Source organism: Canis lupus, chromosome 29 (assembly GCF_048164855.1).
Source record: "Canis lupus baileyi chromosome 29, mCanLup2.hap1, whole genome shotgun sequence".
In the NCBI taxonomy this organism is placed as follows: domain Eukaryota; kingdom Metazoa; phylum Chordata; class Mammalia; order Carnivora; family Canidae; genus Canis; species Canis lupus.
The window spans coordinates 7,209,569-7,229,970 of NC_132866.1; the positions used below are offsets into that span (position 1 = coordinate 7,209,569).

General features: G+C 54.3%; 1 protein-coding gene across 1 annotated transcript in view; it reads left to right on the forward strand.

The window, feature by feature from the left end:
- Positions 1 to 20,402, forward strand: part of FAM53B (family with sequence similarity 53 member B) — a 70,813-nt gene that overhangs the window by 12,326 nt on the left and 38,085 nt on the right. The window contains exon 3 of the mRNA XM_072804966.1: positions 7,460 to 8,238. Coding sequence (XP_072661067.1) covers positions 7,460 to 8,238 — 779 coding nt within the window. The remainder of the gene's footprint in view (positions 1 to 7,459; positions 8,239 to 20,402) is intronic.

The following is a 20,402-nucleotide window of genomic DNA, read 5'->3' on the forward strand; positions in this document are numbered from 1 at the left end:
AATTGCATGGAAACCCATAATTACTTTAGGAGTTATGGTAATAAATTATTTATTAATGTAAATTATTTCACAGGCAGAGAACATAGAGAAACTTGAGCAGAAGGATCATGCATTATGTATAAAAGGGAATTGTAAAAATATTATAGCGGCGCTACTTGTGCCACTCTGGTTCAGGTTTGTCAGCATTTTAATTATAAGCCCTTACTTTCTGTGTTTAATTACTTGGCTGTTAGAGTCTACCCTGTACATGAAAGGGTTGTTCCCGGGGGCACGCTCTGTATTAATTCCTACAGGGTAAACCAGTTGGCTGTGTTGAGCTGTGTGGGACTGAAAGATTTCACTCTGAGATTTGATAGCTTTTGGTCTTTTAACTCCTCTATTATTTGTTGTTGAAAATGGGATGTGATTGCACCTTGTGTGAGAAAGCTGGCATTGGGAGGTGGGACATTGTAGATTTCTCAGAACGAGCTCCTGACCGAGACAGAAGGGGCAGCCACAGCAGCCCCTGAGCTGCTCTGGCAGTTTCTGGTCTCTGCTGCCACTTCCGTCTCTCACGGGTAGCCCTTTGGAATATGATCGTTGGAGAAAGAGATTATGAATCGAAATTGGCCAAAGGGAGCCTTGTTTTCGTTTTTAAAAGTATATCCACATACAGGCATGCAGGTGTGATTTTTTTTTTTTGGATTTACTTTTTATTTATTTTCATTTATCATGGGCATACATACATGTGATTTTTTAGTCCCTAAAATAGTTTAAGGTTCGTCCATACAGAGTGCTTTAAATGTTTCCTTGCACCGTGTATTGGTTTCCAACAATGTTTCTGGAATAAAATACAGACGAGAAGTAGGTGCAAAGTGTAGTTGGCACAGGATGGCAGCTTACGGTGACAAGTGAAAAGGGAGCCTCCCAGGCTGCCTTCTCACCTAGACTGGCCAGCCTTGGGTGGGGGGGCAGGGGGCCACAGTGGTGCCAGAGGACAGGGAATGACAACTGCCAGAGTGGCTTTGGGTACCACCCACCACGGTGCATTGCCAGCTAGAAAGTGGTCAGGTTCTGTGCAGCCTGGCCCCGCGGCGAGGGCGTGGCCTTGGGACTGCAGGCTGTGCTGTTTGCTGGCTGCGCGTCCCTACGTGAGGCGTGACGCCCTTTGGAAGCTCAGGTTCCCCACCGGTAAGACGGGGAGTGCCTTGATGCCCCACAGTTGAGTCGTGTGTGTGGGATGTGTGCTAGTGCTCTCTCCCTGCCTCAACAAGGATCCCAATGGGGTGTTAGTTCGTTAACAGTTAATACACATTTATCAACAATTTTCTGAATAGTTCTCCCAGCTGCCAGTTCTCTTCTCTTGGTAATGGTGCTCAGCTTTGCTGTGTGCATGGGTTCAGAGATGAATCGCAAGCAGGTGCCCATTTCCCAGGCTCTGTATATACCCACAGCCAGGGTGGGAACGCCAGAAGAGACAAGCAGATCTCACCTTTCTGTCCCTTTAGGACGACTGACTCCCTCCACATTTCTGAATGCTCCTGGAGGCTAGGGGTGGTCACCTTGCCTTATGCAGATGGGGAGACTGAGGCCCATGTTTCTTTTTTTTTTTTTTTTTTAATTTTTATTTATTTATGATAGTCACACAGAGAGAGAGAGAGGCAGAGACACAGGCAGAGGGAGAAGCAGGCTCCATGCACCGGGAGCCCGACGTGGGATTCGATCCCGGGTCTCCAGGATCACGCCCTGGGCCAAAGGCAGGCGCCAAACCGCTGCGCCACCCAGGGATCCCGAGGCCCATGTTTCTAATGCTCAGTCTGGTGTGTTTTTTTTACCCCTCTCTACTGTCTGTTGGGGAATCCCACCAAGCCCATTTTTTTTAAGGACAGAGGCTTCCCAGAAGCTGTGGCAGCTGCCATGGGCCACCCCTACCTGGCTGGTGAGGGTAGGGCCCTGATTCCCACTCTGAAGGTTACCAGCCACTCAGGCTTCTTCTAGAGCTTCTTGCTTCCGTTGATGGGACTGGTGGAGTGCTGTCTCCAGCCATCCTAATCCCCTGTCCTTGTGCCTTGGCCAAGGAGCTTGGTGTCCTGTGTCACTGTCCTTGAACCCAAGATACAGCTGACGTTTTATGATTCATCATAGTTGAGAGAGCATAACCGGAGGCTAAGGCCTGGTCAGGCAAAGCCAAGAACCCTTTCTTCCTGACACAGCTTAGAACTGAATCTCCATTCTGATGCCACAAGAAAAGAGGCACTTGAGTGGGCCAGGGGCTCTAGAAGTTCATTTAGAAATCCGTGATCCCATTGTGGGATAGCAAATGTCATTCTCCTGCATGGTTTCTCCCTATGGCTTAGTAAAGCTGCCTTCTGAAAGATATCTTTCTAGTTTCCCATCGAGAGCGTTAGTGAGCTCCTACCCCCAAAGTCAAGCATAGAGTCTTTGCAGCCCCAAGGCCAAGTTATAGCACAAGCCAACCCACAAGGTAGGGGAGAGAGAATCATCGTCAGCACGAGTAGATAGGTGTGAAGTCCAAGAATGAGTCAGCCGGTCTTGATGGGGCTGGAGACTTGCTACCCAGGCCCAAGAGTCTAACCTCTTGGGTGTGTGCTTTAGGGTGCTTAACCTTTTCTAGAAACCACATTCTGTTGTGGTTCTGTCACCATATGGCAGCCGGTAACAACACAGCACACACGTTTCCAGGGCTGTAAATCTCTTCTAGCTTTTGAACCGAAGAAGGCTGTAGTCCCCTAAGAATCTGGGCCCCTGGGAATTTCCCTTCAAGTTTAAGGGTAGAATGGAAACAACATTTGAAGTCAGATGCTACTTGTGCTCCTCCAAGTGTTTTCTTTCCTGGAGCCCTAGATCTGCAAACCCAGCCGCCTTCTGCCCTTCATGGTCAAGGTGTGGCAGGACCAGTGCCTTGTGAGTGGGGGCTGTTGGTGGTGCGGATCTGGGCTTTTCCTGTGCCCCCCAGAGGCTTCAAGCTTAGATATCAAGCCTCAGCTTTGAAAGGCCCCTCGAGGTCACCTAGTCAGGCCATCTGTGAGAGAACGATGTGGTTTGATGCTTTTGTGTGAGTTTGTGTGGTTTGTCCTACCATCTCGAGGTAGAGCCTTGGGTGTGTTTACCTTACACACACACCTCCTGTGAACCATGTCAAACTTTGAAGATAGGCTCAACTGCGTATGGAGCAGCTTCAGAGGAGCAGGGACTACAGGGAGCGTGTGTGGCCGGTGCCCTCATCCACCAGAGGCCTGGTGTCGGCTGGTGTCGGCGGGACGCCTCAGACTCTCCCCCTGGCTTCCAGTGCTGTGCAGCTTGGGGCCCCCACCTCCTGCTGTGAGAAAGGGCCTTCCAAGTGCCTGAAGGGTAAAAGGTTGCCTTCTCTAAGGCTCTACTTCTTGTTACTGGCTGGAAACAAAACAAATACCAAAGCAACAACTTTTAATGATACTCTGAATCCAAATTTATAGAAAGTGGAATGTCAAGCCTCAGGAAGTGTCCTGGGTATGGCTAGATGGCCCGAGTGAACGGCCACTCTGACAAAGGTGTGTGAGAACCCAGGCCCCTGTGTCTCCTGTAGGAGTGGTTCTCAAAAATAACCCGAGGAGCTTATTTCAGTGCAGATTCCTGCCCCTAGAGATTCTGTATACTGAGTCAGGGGCTGCGTTGAACCAAGGGTGGTTCCTGCCAACCCAAGGGTCCTAAATAAAACCACACTGAGGTGGCCTGCACTGTGGTGTAGAGCGTACAGGTTCCCACTCCAGCCAGACCCACAAAGCGTGGTACCTAGTGATCGAAGAGCTGAGCCCCAGCTGTAGGCACATCGTCCAACACTGTCGTCCTAGTTGTGGTGCGGCTGCTGGCAGAGCCTGCTGTGCCCTCACAGGCCCTGTACCAAGCAACTGTTTGGTTCTTAGAATAGCTCTGCGAGGTCGTTACTGTCACCCTCGGTTTATAGACAAGAGAACTGAGGCTCTGAGGAATTAAAGTGACTTGCAGAGCTGAGGTTGAAACCCACGTCCACACCCTTTCCACCATCCCATGTGACCCCTGCTCAGTGGACTCCCCAGGTCCGTGGCCATTGTCACTTCTGAAAGAGTTATAGCTGTCTGTGCAGAGTGATATTGAATGGAGGGGCGGGGGTGTCCAGTATCCTCTCCTCGGAGCCCTGCCGAGGCCCTTTGTCCCGTGTGACGTCAGGGCCAGAAGTTCGAGGCTGTTTGCCATTAAAAAGTAGCTTCTATTCCTGTTTCTTTTGTCTGGTGACCTGACCCAGCAAATCACTTTCTGTTCCCTGAGCAAAGGGGGGAAAACACGAGGGCTAAACATAGCCTCGATTGTTTTTTACTTTTCTTATATTGTACTTCTTGAAGCGATAAAGATAGGAACAATTAATATATTATCTGCCCCTCAGACAGACCAAGTGGCCACCTGGCTGGTGTGGACACACAGTAGCAGCACTCAGTGTTGAATGAGGCTTTGTGTTTCCAGAGCATCTTAGACATCATACCACTAGCCAGACCCTGGGTTGCTTCACCTGTAACTATCCATGGCCTCCACAAAGCAGGAAGGTTGAAGGCAGAGTCCCGAGGTTGCACCTGCCTGGCCAAGGAAAGGTTACTGGTGCCAAGGATAAAAGACAAGTGAGACCAAATGAACACCCCGGGCCTGCCCTGCAGCTTTTATCTGTGCATTACCCACTCCTTCCTCTACCCACCTCTGGCTAAGGTCAGCTGTGTGCCAGGCTCCATGCTGGGCACTGAGGGGCCATGCTGGGTCTGTGCTCGAGGGCTGTGGCTCAGTGGAAGCAGACCTGTAAACGGATAATTTAGGTTCAGGTGACATCTGAGCCATAAGATTGAAAATCAGGCAAAGAGCTGTGGGCTAATGTGGAGAAGGCATGTCTACAGAAAGGGTGATGTTTGACTTGCCTCTTAAATGATGAGGAAGAGACCTTCGCTGGAAGGATAAAGCAAGAGAAGAACAGTCCAGGCCTTTGCAAAGGTGTAAGGATGTAAAAGAGCTAGTGTTTTTGCGGCAGCTGCCGATTCACTGCAGACACGTTGCTTTCGCATTGAACTGGTGGACCTGGTTGAGAACTGACTCTTAATCGTCCCTACAGCGAAGGAGTCTTACTGTTAGAGTCATAGAGGCTTACCCTTCAGTGGCGTGGCCCCCGCAGGCGAGCAGGAGCACGTTAGGGTTAGCCGTCCAACCCCAGTCCCCTCTGGGGATCTGACAGCCACCCTAAACACAGAACTCCCACCTCCTGTGTGCTCCTGCAGCTGCTTCATTAGTCTTCCGTTTTATGAAGAAGACTCTTCAGGACAAATGAGGAGTGTGCTTTATGGGCTGTTTGAGGGATGGTTTGGACTCTCCCTACCTCTTGTCTGACTGCTGATGTCACAGGAAGTCCTCTGTGTCCCGAGTAGAGGGTCTGGATGGCAGCCTAGAAGGTTTGCGTTCTTTCTGTGAGGCCACGGCAGCTGCAGTGGGGACAGAGCACGACAGGCATGGGCCTCAGGAAGTTCTCTGGGAGCAGTGAGTGGGTGAGCCTGGATGAGGGAGCCTGAGGGGTCCTGTCACGAAGCACCGAGATCACGAGATGGCCACAGAGGAGGAAGGGCACTGCCCGATGAGAGGGACTGAATCTTCGGGCCCCCGTTCTCATTACTTCCCTGGATTTGGGGACAGTTCCAGGGCAGCAAAGATCTTCTGAGGGTGGGATCAGTTCTTTTTCATTTCATGGGTTCCCCAAGGCCTGGGACAGAGACTGTCCTTAGTAAGCAGGGTCACTGTGGCACCATGTTGGGGCCTCACTGCTCTGTGGCTGGGCCCGCTGGCTCCCTCCTCAGTCAGCCACATTCCTGGCCCGCCTGACGCCTCCATGCCTTGTCCCAAAAGAGAAGTTGGTGGCCAGCGTTATTCTAAGGGAACTCCCTGGAAGACCAAAGGAGCAAAGCCAGTGGAGGCTGGGGTCATAGGACCTGACCCTGGCATAGCACCAGTGGGCTTGGTGGCCACAGCCGCCACATATTTGGAAATACATTTGTCCTTACAGAAAATGGAGAAGCTGCAGCAAAACAAAAAGCCGGAGGGGGTGGGGGAGAGAAAAAGTGTGTGTGTATCAGCCAGTTCTCTCCCATTTATCCAGGAACACTTTGGTTTATCTTCTTTTAATCATCACATATAATACACATTTTACAAAGTAGGAATCATGCTATCTATACACTTTTCCTATTCTGTTTTTAGGCTTAGAATTATTACATCATTAACATTTCTCTGCATCATTAATATTCCTTGAAACTGTGCTGTTTTCATGCTCCATGTTCCTACTTGCCTGCTCATTTATGTCGCCAGCCCCCGACCGGAGGGCGTTTTGTTTACCATTTTGCTGTCAGTCGTATCACTTTGTTGTTGTTGTTGTTGTTATTTAGGGTTTAATTTATTTATTAGAGAGTGCAAGCACGAGGGGCAGAGGGAGAGGGCGAGTGGGCTCCCCGCTGAGCAGCGGGTCCTACATGGGGCTGGATCCCAGGACTCCCGAGATCACCACCTGAGCTGAAGGCAGACGCTTAACCAACTGAGCCACCAGGTGCCCCCCGCCCTACGTGACTCTTTAGCAGAAAAACACCAAATATAGTTCTTCAGTATTTCACTAAAATAAAGGTCTGGCTACAAAGTCATCGTTTCCTCAGGCTTAGCTTATTTATTCACGTGTTCGAGTAGAGACCTGAATACGTGAGTATAAATCGTACCCTTACGTCTGTGCAGGCCAACCCAAGCTCCTTACAGATTTGAACTACTTCAGCGTCCTCGATTTCAGTGAGAAACCAAGAGAAGGCAAGGAAAGTGCTCTGTGATTGGCAGCCACTCGTCACAATGATGATGATGTTGAGCGTTTTGGCGGAGGAGGCATACATCAGTACAGTTTCCAGTTTCTGTTGTCAGCAAGTGTTCTAGAGATGGAATTCGGATGAACTAACCTGGCGGCCCTGCCCGCCCCATTTGACCTTGACCCTCCCGAGTCCCAGAGGATTCCCCTTGGTGGTGGTCTCCTACCGGGACATTGGGCCTCAGCCCTGAGAGAGGACGTAACAGACATCCTGCCTCCGCTGCTGCAGGCCGGGGGAGGGCTGGGGCAGATTGGTTTCCCACCTATAAGATGGGGAAGCATTTGGGTGGAAACTGTCGTTGGACTTCCCTGGGAGGCAGTATGGAATGTTGGAAAGGGAGCCACGCCAGGAGGCCTGGGCAGTATGTGCATCTTGGGCCTCGCTCTGCGCCTCAGTCAACACCGTGGGATTCACATCCCTGCTCTGAGACTCCGTTTCTCGTCCATCTTGGACCTCATGGTTTTCAAGGGCCTTCCTGGCTCTGAAACCCTGTTTAAAATGGGCTCTTGGTGAGGAGATAGAGGGCTGGCATGCAGGCCTTCTCAAATCCTGTTTTCTCTTTGTCATTTCTGAACCAGAAAATGACAGATGGCGAGACCTGGACAGGAAATGCCCCCTTCAGATTGAGCAGCCGAGCACCGGCATCTGGGAGTGCCTGCCCGAGAAGTGTCAGGATAGCGCTCTGTGGCACCGAGAGGCCGCCACTGCCTGCGCAGTGACCAACCTGATCAAAGACCTCAGCCTCAGCGACCACAACGGGAACCCCTCCGCGCCCCCCAGCAAGCGCCAGTGCCGGTCACTGTCCTTCTCCGATGAAATGTCCAGCTGCCGGACATCGTGGAGGCCCTTGGGCTCCAAAGTCTGGACTCCCGTAGAAAAGAGACGCTGTTACAGTGGGGGCAGCGTCCAGCGCTATTCCAATGGCTTCAGCACCATGCAGAGGAGCTCCAGTTTCAGCCTCCCTTCCCGGGCCAACGCGCTCTCCTCACCCTATGACCAGGCAGGATTCCACCATCGATTCGGAGGTCAGCCCTGCCCAGGGGCGCCAGGCTCGGCGACCTGTGGACAGGCGGGCGACATCTGGAGCCCCGACCCGAACCCTGTGGGCGGGGGCCGGCTCGACATGCAGCGGTCCCTGTCCTGCTCCCACGAGCAGTTTTCCTTTGCGGAGTACTGTCCACCCTCAGCCAACAGCACACCTGCCTCAACGCCAGAGCTGGCCAGACGCTCCAGCGGGCTGTCCCGAAGCCGCTCCCAGCCGTGTGTCCTTAATGACAAGAAGGTCGGCGTTAAGCGGCGGCGCCCAGAAGAGGTGCAGGAGCAGAGGCCTTCCCTGGACCTTGCTAAGATGGCACAGGTAAGAGCCTCAGCCATGCGGGAGGCATCACAGGGGCATCTGGGTGCTTACGGGAGCCCCTGCTGGTCCTGGCACATCCCAGACAAAGGTGGGGTATCAGTTTCAGTAATGCCCAGGAGTGGGTTATAATTCCTTATTTTTTAAATCCTATTCAAAGAAAGATGAAATCAAGGTTTGTTTGTTTATTTTTTTCCTTTAGTATTTGTTTTTCTCTGTTTAAAATCAGAGATGCTCTTTTCTTGTGAACACAGTGTTAGTGGTGTAGGAGCAGACAAATGGTGAGAGGTATGGTGTTGGGGGGCGGGAGACCATTGTCCTCAAACACTGGTGATCCCCTTCTAGCACTTCACTGGAGCCTCTGTCGCAGGAACCCCTCTCTGCAACACAGGCCAGGACTCAGTGTCACTCAGGTTATGCTGATCTGGAGGTCAGGACTGTGGGTCATGGTTTCAGAGGGTAAGAGATGCGGAGAAGCACTTACTGATATGATTAAACTGTCAACAACACGAGACCATCAAGAAATTTTGATTGCCACCTTTGTAATCATCGTTGCTGTTCACCGTAGGTGAGGCCTCCAGCCATGGGCCGCCTCCCTTGCACCTTTATCATCTGTGTCTTGGAGCCCTGCCTTGTGCTAACAATGAGCTCGGGGCTTGAGTTGAATGAGACGGACATGGAGAGAGTACGCGGTCTCCAGGACAGTCTCGGAGCCTGATTGCCACCTGTGTTGGGTTCTTACTGAGGGGGCCTGAGGCTGTGAGCATGACAGTGAGGCTTGGGGAGGCCCATCCCAGGAAGGACGGTGGGTGTGGTGGGTAGGATGCAGTCTCTCTGTTCTGTGTCTAGGGGGCCCTCAGCTCCTTCGTGCCACTATTTGACCATCGTCTTTGCTGACTTTGTTATGGAAGCACTGGTGGCCGCTGGGTGTTAAGGTGTTAAGGGACAGATCCCGCGTGGCCCGTGCAGTGTGTGGCCGCTTCTGGGGCCACACGTGTCTGCTCTTTTGTGGGCATGACCACCTTCCTTCAGCGCCCAGAGCTGTTTTTCCAGCTGGGCCTCCTTTTGCTTTAGAATAAAAATGCCACTTCTGTTGATGGCAGTTCCTTCTCTTCTCCAGTCCCCCTGCCAGCCTGGTGGTTCTCCCCCCCCCCCAACACACACACACAGGAGGGGCAGGTGTCTTGAGTCTTGAGCATAGACCTGGCCCCAGAGTGCAGGTTGTGTGGCCCTTTGCTGCAGAGCCGGGCCCTGGCCTGGGGCAGCTGGAGGACGAGCCCGTGACGTGCTCCGCCTTCCCCACGTCATTGGGGCTCACCCAGGAGCAGACCTCACCCTGCCCCTTGTTGTCCAGGTCCCACCTTACCATCAGTGCTCCAGGAGTGTCCCTTTCCTTTTCCTGCATAACGGACATTTTTTGCTTTACCAGCTAGACAGGGATCAAACACGTTCATTTACGTTGGATGTGCAAATGGGATTTTTCTTCTCTGGAGAAATTTAAGTAGGTAAAGAGGCTGGAAAGGTGACAGATGTAGGTGACTTCCTGAGGGAAACCCAGAGCCCCGAGTTCTGGGTACGATAAACGGCTTCAGTTAAATTTTTAACGTTGAGCTTATTTTATTGGCTAATAAGCTAGATAGGTAATAAAAACAACTTACACATGTTATTCTGTTTTACTGCCCACCAGTTGGAGTAGCAGCATTGGCATCGGTGGAGACATTTCCCGTCCTCACTTGGGTAGAAACTGTTTGAAAATATATTGCTCGGTGGGGCTGTGCCCAGATGTGTAGATTGCTTCATTGGCTCCAGGCAGACCTCCAGGATCCTGGGGAGGCCGCCCTGATTGTGCCTGCTTTTCTCTAGCCAACGCCTGGGGAGGGCAGAGTCCGGGACAAGTGAAGACGGGGCCCCTGGGAAGTGTGTATGCCAGGAGGGGGAGGCCCGAGCCCTGGGGATGGACCCTAAACCACCTTGTCCATGCCTCTAGAGCCCCAGCCAGCCCTCTCTGCACGGGACCCTGCCTGCTCTGGCTCCCCCACTGGATAGTTCATGGCCTCACAAAGTGGACCTTGCTTTTGCAGGAGCCTTGAAAGCTAGGCCTGAGGCAACCCCAGTGCCTTTGCAGAGAGCCCTCGATCCACGTGGAACATGTAGGACCCTGTGCCCGGGAATCCCATGAGCTGAGCCTATCACTGGCACACAGACACCTGTCCACGGCCAGGTGACAGCTGATGTGGGACTGCTGCCCCCAGATATGAGCCTCTGTGGGCTGTGGCTTTCTCAGTATTTGTCACTGCTGGGAGGGAGCAGGGTCTGCACAGCTGTGGGCAGAGAGGCTTGAACCCAGGTTCAGCACGGCTCTGTTTCTCCAAGCCGGATCTTGAACTCTTTTTCATGGGTCTTGTGATCTTGGTTTATAATATTCACTTATTTGCAGGGGGTGAAGGTTCTAGTTGAGTATTTTTGTGACTGAGCCCCTTTGTGTGTGTAGATCTGGGACCAGGTGTATGAGATTGTTGCAGAGTGCCTTTTCGGTTAGACCTTTGGAGTGACTGGGAGTTGTGACAGACCCCAGCTTCCTGGAGGCGCTGCCTGGGGCTGGGGCCTTCAGGGCTCAGAGCACACCTGCCGGCATGGGGATGAGCACTCGGAGCTTTCCTCTGGCCGTTAGTCAGGGTACCCAGAGCAAGGGGGTACTCAGAGCCCCTCCGGCCTTGTCCGTCCTAGCCCCTCCTCCTCCTGGAACATGATGTTCACTTGTAGATCTGCTTTTGGGGGCTGGGGGACATGGGCAAATCAGAAGACCTCCAGATGAGCGGCGGGAGGCTGGCAGCCCTGGGCAGACTGCTTCACATGTCTGTGCAGCAGCTAATACCACAACCACTGCTGCTGTTGCTGCTGCCCTGGGACTGTCGGGAGGAATAAGGGAAACTGTGTGTGTGTGTGTGTGTGTGTGTGTGTGTGTGAGAGAGAGAGAGAGAGAGAGAGAGAGATGTGATAACATGTACGTGTGTATCTGTGTCTGGATGTGTGGATGTGTGTATACACGAACCCATGGGTCCATCTGTATCTATGGAGACGTCTGCGTGTCTCCTTGCCTGTCTGTACACACACACACACACACACACACACACACACACACACACACACACACACACACGACCTGGTGCCCTGGCTGGTGCGCAATGAGTGCTGACAATTACTGTTAGCGTTGCTGCTGCACATCCTGGAGGGAAGACGTGAGCCTGTTGTAGACGACTCCAGAGGTGGACCTAGGAGAGAGAGTGGTGGTCCCAGGAGGCACCCTCCGTGCATTAGAAGGTTCCATGTTTCCTATATTTGCCCATTTCTTTCATTCTGTTTCCCCCACCCCCCACCGTTTCTGTCCTTGCCATTTACTACTTCTCCTTGTCTGTCTTCTTGCCTCATCTTTTTGAAATGGGAAGGAGCCCTGCCCTGCAGCTCAGCCCAGCCCGTGGGGAGCCCTGTGCTCCTCAGAGCCAAGGGTTGTGAAGTGGTGACCGAGTCAGAATCGCTGCCGCCAGAGGAGGTGGCTGTGTGCGAGCATTTTGCCTCATGCCTGTCACCCACGGAGCTAGGTAGACATGGTCCCAAGAGCCCACCAGATGCCCTTCCTCTTCCCAGCTGCATGTCTGGGCACAGCTGTCCAGCCGGCTGGCAGCAGTGGCCCTCTCGCGTGGTGAGGCTGGGGCGCCGGGGGTCCGTGGTTACAAATTGATTTCAGACTCTCTGTCTTTGCTCACGTCTTCTTAAAACCTCAATGCCCAGCTTGTGGGCAGGGATGCCGAGCGAGGCTGCAGGTGCCCCAGCCATCTGGCTCCTGAGGGTGCCCAGTGGGAGAAATGCCGCCAGGAGCCAGCCCAGGAAGGGCAGCCCCGCCCCGTTCATTGTCATCGCAACCACTCAGCTCACGGAGCAGCTGCTTGAAGGCAGCCCAGAGGGGCAGTCGTGCCCGCCCCTGCCCAGACCACATTTTGCTGACCTCCCTCTCAGCTTTCCCCACGTGACCCCTTCTGCCTGGTGTTTTATGTGAAGCTGGAGCCTCCGTTTGCAAAATGACAATGTGTGCCATTGAGAGCAGGCCCAGCTTGAGCATATGAGTTGTTTACCAGCAGGACTTCTGCTGACGTGATTAGTTACTGCTTCTTTGAGACCTGGCTTGACTACCAAGCACTGGTTGACTCCCAGCGAGACCTGAGCTATGCATGGCCATTTAGACACAGATCACATGTGTGTGAGCAAAGGTCTCAGAAAAAAGCAGCAGTTAAAAAGATTACCCACGGAATGCCGCCTTGCCCCTGGGTGTCACAGCCTTTGCTGTCTCTTTAACTCCCGAGCCGGTCAGCTTGCAAGAGCAACAAATTGTATTTCTCAACAGTGCTTCAAACAGAAGCGAGACATTTGTGAGGAGGGGTCGGGATGCTGAAACAGAGGTTTGATTGATCACAGCTGCCCACACACTGAGTCCGCAAGCCTCCCGGAGCAAACCCCCAAACAGGCAGCAACTGTTGTGCTAGCAGATGTTTGAGGGGCCCGGGAAAGCTGGCCGGGGGCGGCTTGGGCAGGGCAGAAGCACGAGGTGGAAAGTCTTCTGCGGGCTGATCCAGGATGAGTCCAGGAGACGGGTCCAGGAGAGCTGGGTTGGCTGGGGCCGTGGGGGCTCTGAGGGGTAAGGAGCTGCTGCCAGAGCTGTCGGAGGGCTGTCACAGATGCTCCTCAGTAGCGTGTGGCTTGTTGGCAGGGCGTCCCCGGGTCAGCCTTCCACGCTCTGCCCCGCTTGCCAGTGGGGGTTGCCTGTAACAAAGGAGTGGCTCTCAGCCACCGTGTGGGGTGGCTCGTCGTACCCCTGGCTGCACGACCTCCCCGCTTAGGCGGCCCCAGCAGTCACAGCCCGCCGTGCTTTTCCCTGGCAAAGCCCTGGGCTCAGGCCTGGCTTGCCCACGCCAGCCAGCCACTGTGCTGGGTCTAGTTTCCTGCGGCCTTGCACCCGTAGACCCTTCCTGCTGGCATGGGGAAACGCGCTGACGGCAAACAGAGGAACTCAGGGATGGGCGGCCCCTTACAACACAGAATACAGACAGGCAGGAGGATCTGGTGAAGGGCGGTCACAGAAAGCCTGGGATTTCTAATTGGAATGAAACAAATGCTAAATGTAAAGGCAAAACCCACTGTGAACACATGGGAGTAGTTGCTTCTGATGAGGAAACAGTCGGGACAGGCTTGAACAAAGGTCTTCCTCTTTAAGACTTGGATCATCAGAGGGGCGCCTGGGTGGCTCCGTTATTTCAGCTCAGGTCCTGATCTCAGGGTCATGGGATCGAACCCCACATCGGCCTCCACGCTCAGCACAGTCTGCTTCTCCCTCTGCTCCTCCCCCGTCTCACGCAAGTGCTCTCTCATTCTCAAATAAATAAATAAAATGTTAAAAAAAAAAAAAAAAAGACTTGGACCATCAGAAGGGTGGTTGGCAAGGGATGGCAGCTCTGGGTGCTGACCCAGCAGGTCTGTTCTGTGCTCTCGACAGATGTTGCCGGTCAATTGTAGCAGTGTTTTGGTTGGACTAGGCAGGTCTTAGACTCCCGCTCCATGATCTGGGCAGCCCCTGCTGAGAGATCTGCTCGGTCAGTCTCTTCACTTGAAAGTGAGGCCCCTCGGGGTCCAGGGGAAGTCAGTGACTTGTCTGAAGCCACATGGTTCCCTAGGACGCTGGGAGGGCTGGAACCTGGGCCTCCTAACTCTGGGTTCAGCATTCCTCCTGCTGCTATGATTTGTCCTCCGAGAGGACAGCCCCATTGGCCTTTCCAGGTTGGCGACCCCTACGGGACCTAGAGGGCATGGAGGTGAAAGCGTGAGCGCTGGAGTCAGAAAAAGGCTCAGTTTCCCTTTCTGCCACGTTTGAGCTATGTGCCTTGGGCAAGTCCCCCTCTGTAAGCCTCCATTTCCTTCTCTGTAAAATGAGAAAGGGGACCCATGTTTCTCATGGGTGAGGGGAGGAGTCAGGAGATGTGGATCCATCCAGTGGTCGGCACACCAATGAGCATCAGAGGTGCACCCTGTGGCCTGTCTCCTGCTGCTCTGGTTCTGGGCAGTTCGTGGGGCTTGCCAATCCTGGGAGAGGTGGCGTCGGCGTGAGGCCAGGGTCCTGCCAGTGGTGGGGCGGGGAGGGCCGAGCCAGAGGCTAGTTTCAGTTCTCCCCGGGGTTTCTCTTCTGTCAAAATAGGCATGTCAGTAACACTGCAGCACCCCTGACGGGTATTGTCACAATTCAAGGAAACCCCTGTTCAGACACTTGGGTCGCTCTTTGCTGTCCCTTGTTGCAGCCACCAGGTTGCATAAGCAATCCGTTTAAGGTCACTCGGATTGGGGCCGAGTGTTGACACAATAGCTTTCATCTCCCGGGAAAAGAAAAATAGAAGGAGTTCAGCTGGGGACATGCCAGGGAGTCAGCTTTTAGTGCCACTTGGTGATTTTCCACGCTTTAATTGTGAGCCTTTCAGAGCCGAAAGGTGTCTCAAGATGTGAGGCAGCAAAGCTCTGCGGTGCCCAGGGCTGTCTGAGGGCCTCCGCTTTGGATGCCAGTTGTCCAGATGGGAGCCCCTCTTGTTCCCCGGACATGCCTGGAGCATCCTCAGCTGCCAGGCCCTGCTCTGGTCCTGGAGGTCGCTGCACCTGAGGATGTCTCTCTAGTTCCCTCTCCGTGGAAGCCAGAGTGGGAAGGGGCTGTTGGCCACGTGGACCTTGCCTCTTTGATGCTTCAACTCCAAGGAGATTCTTTGTCTCTGCCGCTCTGGGGTCCTCAGCTGTATCGCTGCTCCCCAGCAGAGGGCCTGGAGCCCAGAGACTTGTGTGACTTGTCGGAGGGTCTGAGTTGCCTTGTTGAGGTGTGGACCTGGGGCTCTGTGACTCCAAGGGGGGTGTTTACTTGATCCCACCTGGTAGATGCTTCTCATATCACAAGGGAGTCAAAGTGTGGCCTGTCATTGGAAGTGTAGCTGCGTTTAGAGTTGGAAGACCCCGGTTGAGACCCCGTTCTGCACCCCGCCGTGCTGTGACTGTGAGCCCTTGGCCTGCCTCTCTGAGCCCTGGGTTTATGACCACGTGTTCTTCTGTGTAGGTGCAGCCAAGAGAGACTGCAGCTTCCTGGGCCCCTCCCCGGGGTCTGAATCAGTAGGTCTGGGCCGGGACCCCCAGTGCCAGGGTGTTTCAGGAGCTCACCAAGGGAGTGGTGGGGTTTGGGAGCAGCAGAGCTGAGCACAGGCCCAGCCTGGTGGCTTTGCAGAGGCCAAGGATGGGCTTCTCTCATGTGGAGACAGCACCAGGACTCAAGGCCCCTCAGTCAGGAGGTATTGGGTCAGCCTGGATTTGCAAAGGTGTGACCTAGAGAAGGGATTCAAGAGCCCGGTTTTCCAGCCTCTGAGTTCTTGAATGGCCCCCTACTGAGTCATTGTGCCAGCAGAGCAGTGGCATCCCCACTCTATGGTGAACCTTCCCCAGCACCAGAGAGGGCTTGGGGTTGACTTATGCTGAACTGGGGACATAGCTACCTTAGATGTGTCCACAAAAACAGCTAACGTGTAGCGTTGGACATTTGTGAGGCAAGTCCTTATGTGTGGGTTCTTAAAGGCAACTTCTGAGTCCCTGTTCACCATCTCAAGTCTTGGGCTGAGGGCAGAGTGACTGACCAGGAACCCAGTGTGAGTGTTAATGCCCTGTCCAGATGCTGTGTGTGCTGGGTGTCTCTGGCCTGTGGTAGCCTTTGAAACGGGCCTGCCTTCCAGAGAGTGTTCTCACAGCACGTTAGAATCTGCCTCATGAAGGAAATAAGCCACGAGGCAGCCCTGGAAGGGCTCGAGGATGAGGTGGGTTGGTGGGAGGCCCACAGGAGAAGCACAGGTGCAAGGGTTGGAGTCAGGAAGGCCCTGGGAGGAGCCCCAGTGTGGCTGGAATAGAGTGGAGGAGGGCAAGGGGTCCAGCACAGGGGCCTCCCTGGAAGGCACTCTGAAGTCCTCTGGCTTTATTCTGAGTGCAGGGAGGGGAGTGACAGTACCCCAGAGGAAGCTCCATCAGGTGGGGTGAGCAGCAGACTGAGGCCCGTGGGGGGACAAGGGGCCTTGGGCAGAGGATAGTAGACAAGCCAGGGCAGGGGCAGTGCACGTGTTGATTTGAGTCAGAGGCTCAGACGTCCTGGAGGTGTACAGCAGGACTGCCTGGTGGCTTAATCTTGCTTCCAGCTCACCCGAGTCACAGACCTCACTGGGCAGAGAAGCCTTTGCCTTAATCCCCGAAAACAGGTTCCTTTAAACTACTCAGGTTAGTGTGTGCTGGATAGAAGTCTGCTTTGCTATCTGACCTGCGGCCCTCACTTTGCCAATATGTCTTCTCGATCTTTTCTCAGTATAAGTGAAGCCTAGTCAATCACCACGATTCATTTGGTTTCCACAAGCATCCTCAAAACCATCCCACCCCCAAAACCTTGCATCTCAGTGCTTTGCCACCCAAGGCCGGCTCTCCCTGCTGTTGAAACTTGACCCCTGCCCTGTCCCCGGACCTCTGACCCCTGTGCCGAAGCTTCTCAGTCCTTGCCCACTTGAAAATGGGTGCCTCTCTGGACGTGGGCTGGAGAAGGCTGAGGTCGCTTAGGGCCACAGGATTCTCTTACAGGTTTGAGGGCTTGTCACACTGGATCGCGCTTCAGCTGTGCCACATCTGGCCTGTTGACAGCAGCTAGGGAAGCAGCTCTGGAAAATGTGGTGTCTGCGATGGCCTCTAGAATCTACTATCAGAGCCTGGGAGCCCAGCCCAGCCCAGAAGGATGCGGGGGAAAGGGATGCTTGACGGACCTAGGAATTATGCCACTCCCTGCCCTCTTCCCGCTTCCTTAGTGGGGATGTTGGGGGAATGCCTCCTGGGAAGGAGCGGCAAGCCCCTGAGAGAGCCCCAGGGAGGGCCAGAGACTGGGAAGCACAGAGAGGTATCCCTGAGGAGGACACGTGCTTAATTGTGAGCGGGGCCCAGCACTGACACGTCTGACACATGCCTGTGCCTTTGCCCTGTGCAGCCACTAGCTTCTGCGTGGCCCTCACAGGATGGAAGCTCCATTGTCCCAAGCATGGCTGCAACATAGAAGATCCCCTGTGGACATGGGCCATTTATTTATAACATTCTTGCGGTATCAGCCGTCCTGAATTAACTGCTTCTCCCAGCGTCAGGCCACAGTTGAGAATTAAAGAAAACAAATGCCACGCAGGAGGGCAGACCCTCTGCTGCAGCCCGCAAGCCAGCGGGAACTTGGTTTGACTGCACTTGGAGTGGGTGGTGATTGCCGATTTATGGCCAAATGGTTAACAATGCCTCCTTTGAAAGTTGGGCGTAGTAGGGCTCTTGGATGACTCCTTTCGGGGAAGGAGAAGGGTAGCTTTCTTTTCTGTCTTGGAAAACAAAAGAAATGTTTGGTTCCAGAATACAGCGCAACCGCCAGAAGCTCCACTCGCAAGCAGTAGTGGTGAGCTCACATGGGTAGTATGTCGCAGTAGGCCACCAGGCGCCAGCCCTTTCCCTGAGATAGTGCAGGGCCCTGTAATGCATTTAATCTGCGTGGAGCGGGTGGTAGTGGTGGTGGGGGCTGCAGCTGCTTCCTCGCCAGAGCTCTGTGCACAGAGAGTGTGCAGAAGGCTGCCTGGAGCGGCCAGGGCCCCGGCGGGGGACAGAACCCACCCGTATGTCCACAGAGAGGTCACCGTTGTTAATTGGGTTTCTGGAGAACTGAGAAGCCAAGACGTGAACACCAGATATGATGGAGGAAGCAACTGCAGGAAGCTGCTCCCACCCCGGCGAGGGTGACAAAGGGAAGAGGCTGTGGTTCTGCAAGCTGCAGCACTTGGAGGCCACAGGCCCCAGGGCCTGCCGGGACTGAGGACAGGAAGCTCGGTGGAGCTGCTTCTGCGCATGTTGGGAAAGCTGCAGGCTGCAGCAGCTGCCGTGCACGGGATGGAGGGCCCTGCCGGGTCAGGAATCAGGCCGGTGACAGTGACAGACACGGGAAACAGACAGGAGGACACAGGGCCCCCCTCCCTCCTCCTCCAGCGCTCCTGTTTGCAGAGCCTCAAGGGGAGCAGATGGCAGAGTCCCCCCCCCCACCTGCACCCCCTCCCCCGGCTCAGAGGCCAGTGGGCCTGGAGCTGAGCCCCGAGCTCTGGGATCTCCCAGAGCCGCTGTGGGCACGCCTGCCCTCTCCCTGCCACGCAGCTCTGGGGCAAGCATGGTCTCTCCTCCGTGCCACCTAGCATCCCAGAACTAGGGGTGTGTTCTCACTCTTTTCCGCTCTTTACCTCCTTGTCCTCCATGGTGTCCGATGAGTGCCTGTACTCAGCTGGGCTCCGACGATATCTCTGTAAGCCACACACAATTACCATCTTCATATAACCTACTTTCTAGAAAGACGGGTGGATAGTAAGCAACAGGCAAGAAAATTTTAGGTGGCAGTAGATGCTGTAAAGAAAATAAAACAGGCAGGTGCGATGTGGATGCCCGATGGGAGAAGAGGGGGTGGATGTGGCCAGCTCCAGGTTGGAGTGACAAGGCAGCCAGTCAGGAGGTGACCTGATGACGAGATGCCTTCAGCCATGCACAGGTGATGAAGGAGAGCATCCTAAGTAGAGGGAAGGGCAAACACAAACATCGGGAGGTGGGATGGGCTTGGCGGGTTCAGGGCAAAGCCAGCTGTGATGGGGGTCCTGGCGGGTGGGGGGTGTGCAGGAGGGGCTGTGAGGGGTCGGCATGGCTCAGGTGAGCCTCGCAGGCTAGCGGGAGTGGGTCTGTGTGCTGAGCCCAGAGAAAAGCCATCAGGTGTTTGAGAAAGGATCGGATGTCATTTGCTTGGTCCTGGACCCTCTGAATCAGCTGCCTTGGGGATCTGGTCTCAGAGTGCACCTGGGAGACCATAGCACTGGTCAGGGTAAGAAGGCATGTAAGTGTTCATCAGGGGAAAGAGGAGGATGACCATGTATGTCCTTGGGGAGGCAAACCAAGTCAGAAATGGCTTCCTTTTCCTCTCGGGAACTAGAAAGCCAGAGCAGTGAGACACTGGGACTTTCTACATTGGTTTGGGTCACTTGCCTGGTCAGCCTGCTGCCCACACTGTCCCTTCTCCCTGGGAATGAGGGCAGCATGGGTCATGTCGAGAACCTTTAGCTGGAGACCTGCACCTCCTGCAGCCTGGGCCCTACCCCATGATACTCTGGTGAACACATGAATGTAGCACTCATGGCTCTCGCCACGTGTGGCAGTGTGCTTGCAATGCCTACATGTCCCCGTCCCCACTGCGCATGTGGGCCAGAGACCAGATTTATGTTTGTGTCGTTACGTGTTGTCTCCATTATAGTATTGCACAGTGGGGATTACTGTCCCTTTCTGCAGAAGTGACTGAGATTCAGAGTGGCACCCAAGCTCACGGCCTCATGTGCCTGTAAGGTCCATGCTTGTCCTAGTTTCCATCTGCATCAGGGGCCCTTGGCAGAGCTCAGGGTGCCAGGCCCTTCCCATCCTGGGTGGAGGGTCAGAACCAGTAGGGGCTGGTGTCACGGAGCTGCGGGTCGGCTGGGAGCAGGTCTTCCTTCCTCAGCTCTGGTGGGTCCTTGGTGGTCAGGTCATCCTGGACACGCAGGGCTCTCTGGTTTGAGGACAGTGAAGTGGGCAGGCTGAGAGGTCAGTACCCAGTTCTGGGATGGCAACTGAGCTCTCACATGACATTGCCAGGGGAGCCTGATCTGGCCCCTGCTCCACCAGCTGTTGGAACTGTCTAGACAACCTGAGGTGACATTTGTCACCGTCCTGGATGAAGTAGGCTACAATTGGATTATTCTTGAAATCTGAGACCATTTTGAAGCAGTGACAATGAGCAGTACCCAAATGGGGACACTGATGGTGACCTCGAAGAAGCTCAGGAAGCTGTGTGAGGAGTTGTGGGCTTCCACAGCGATGCCTGTGGCTCGGCATGAGATGGTGTGCGGAGAAAATGAAGCACCTCTCCCTCCGTGGACCTCCCCCACTGCCCCAGCCCCAGGCCCTAGAGAGATCCACGATGCAGGGTGCTGGCCACGAGGCCTGTCCCAGAGCCGCCAGCCCAGAGAAGGGTGGAGACCATCCTT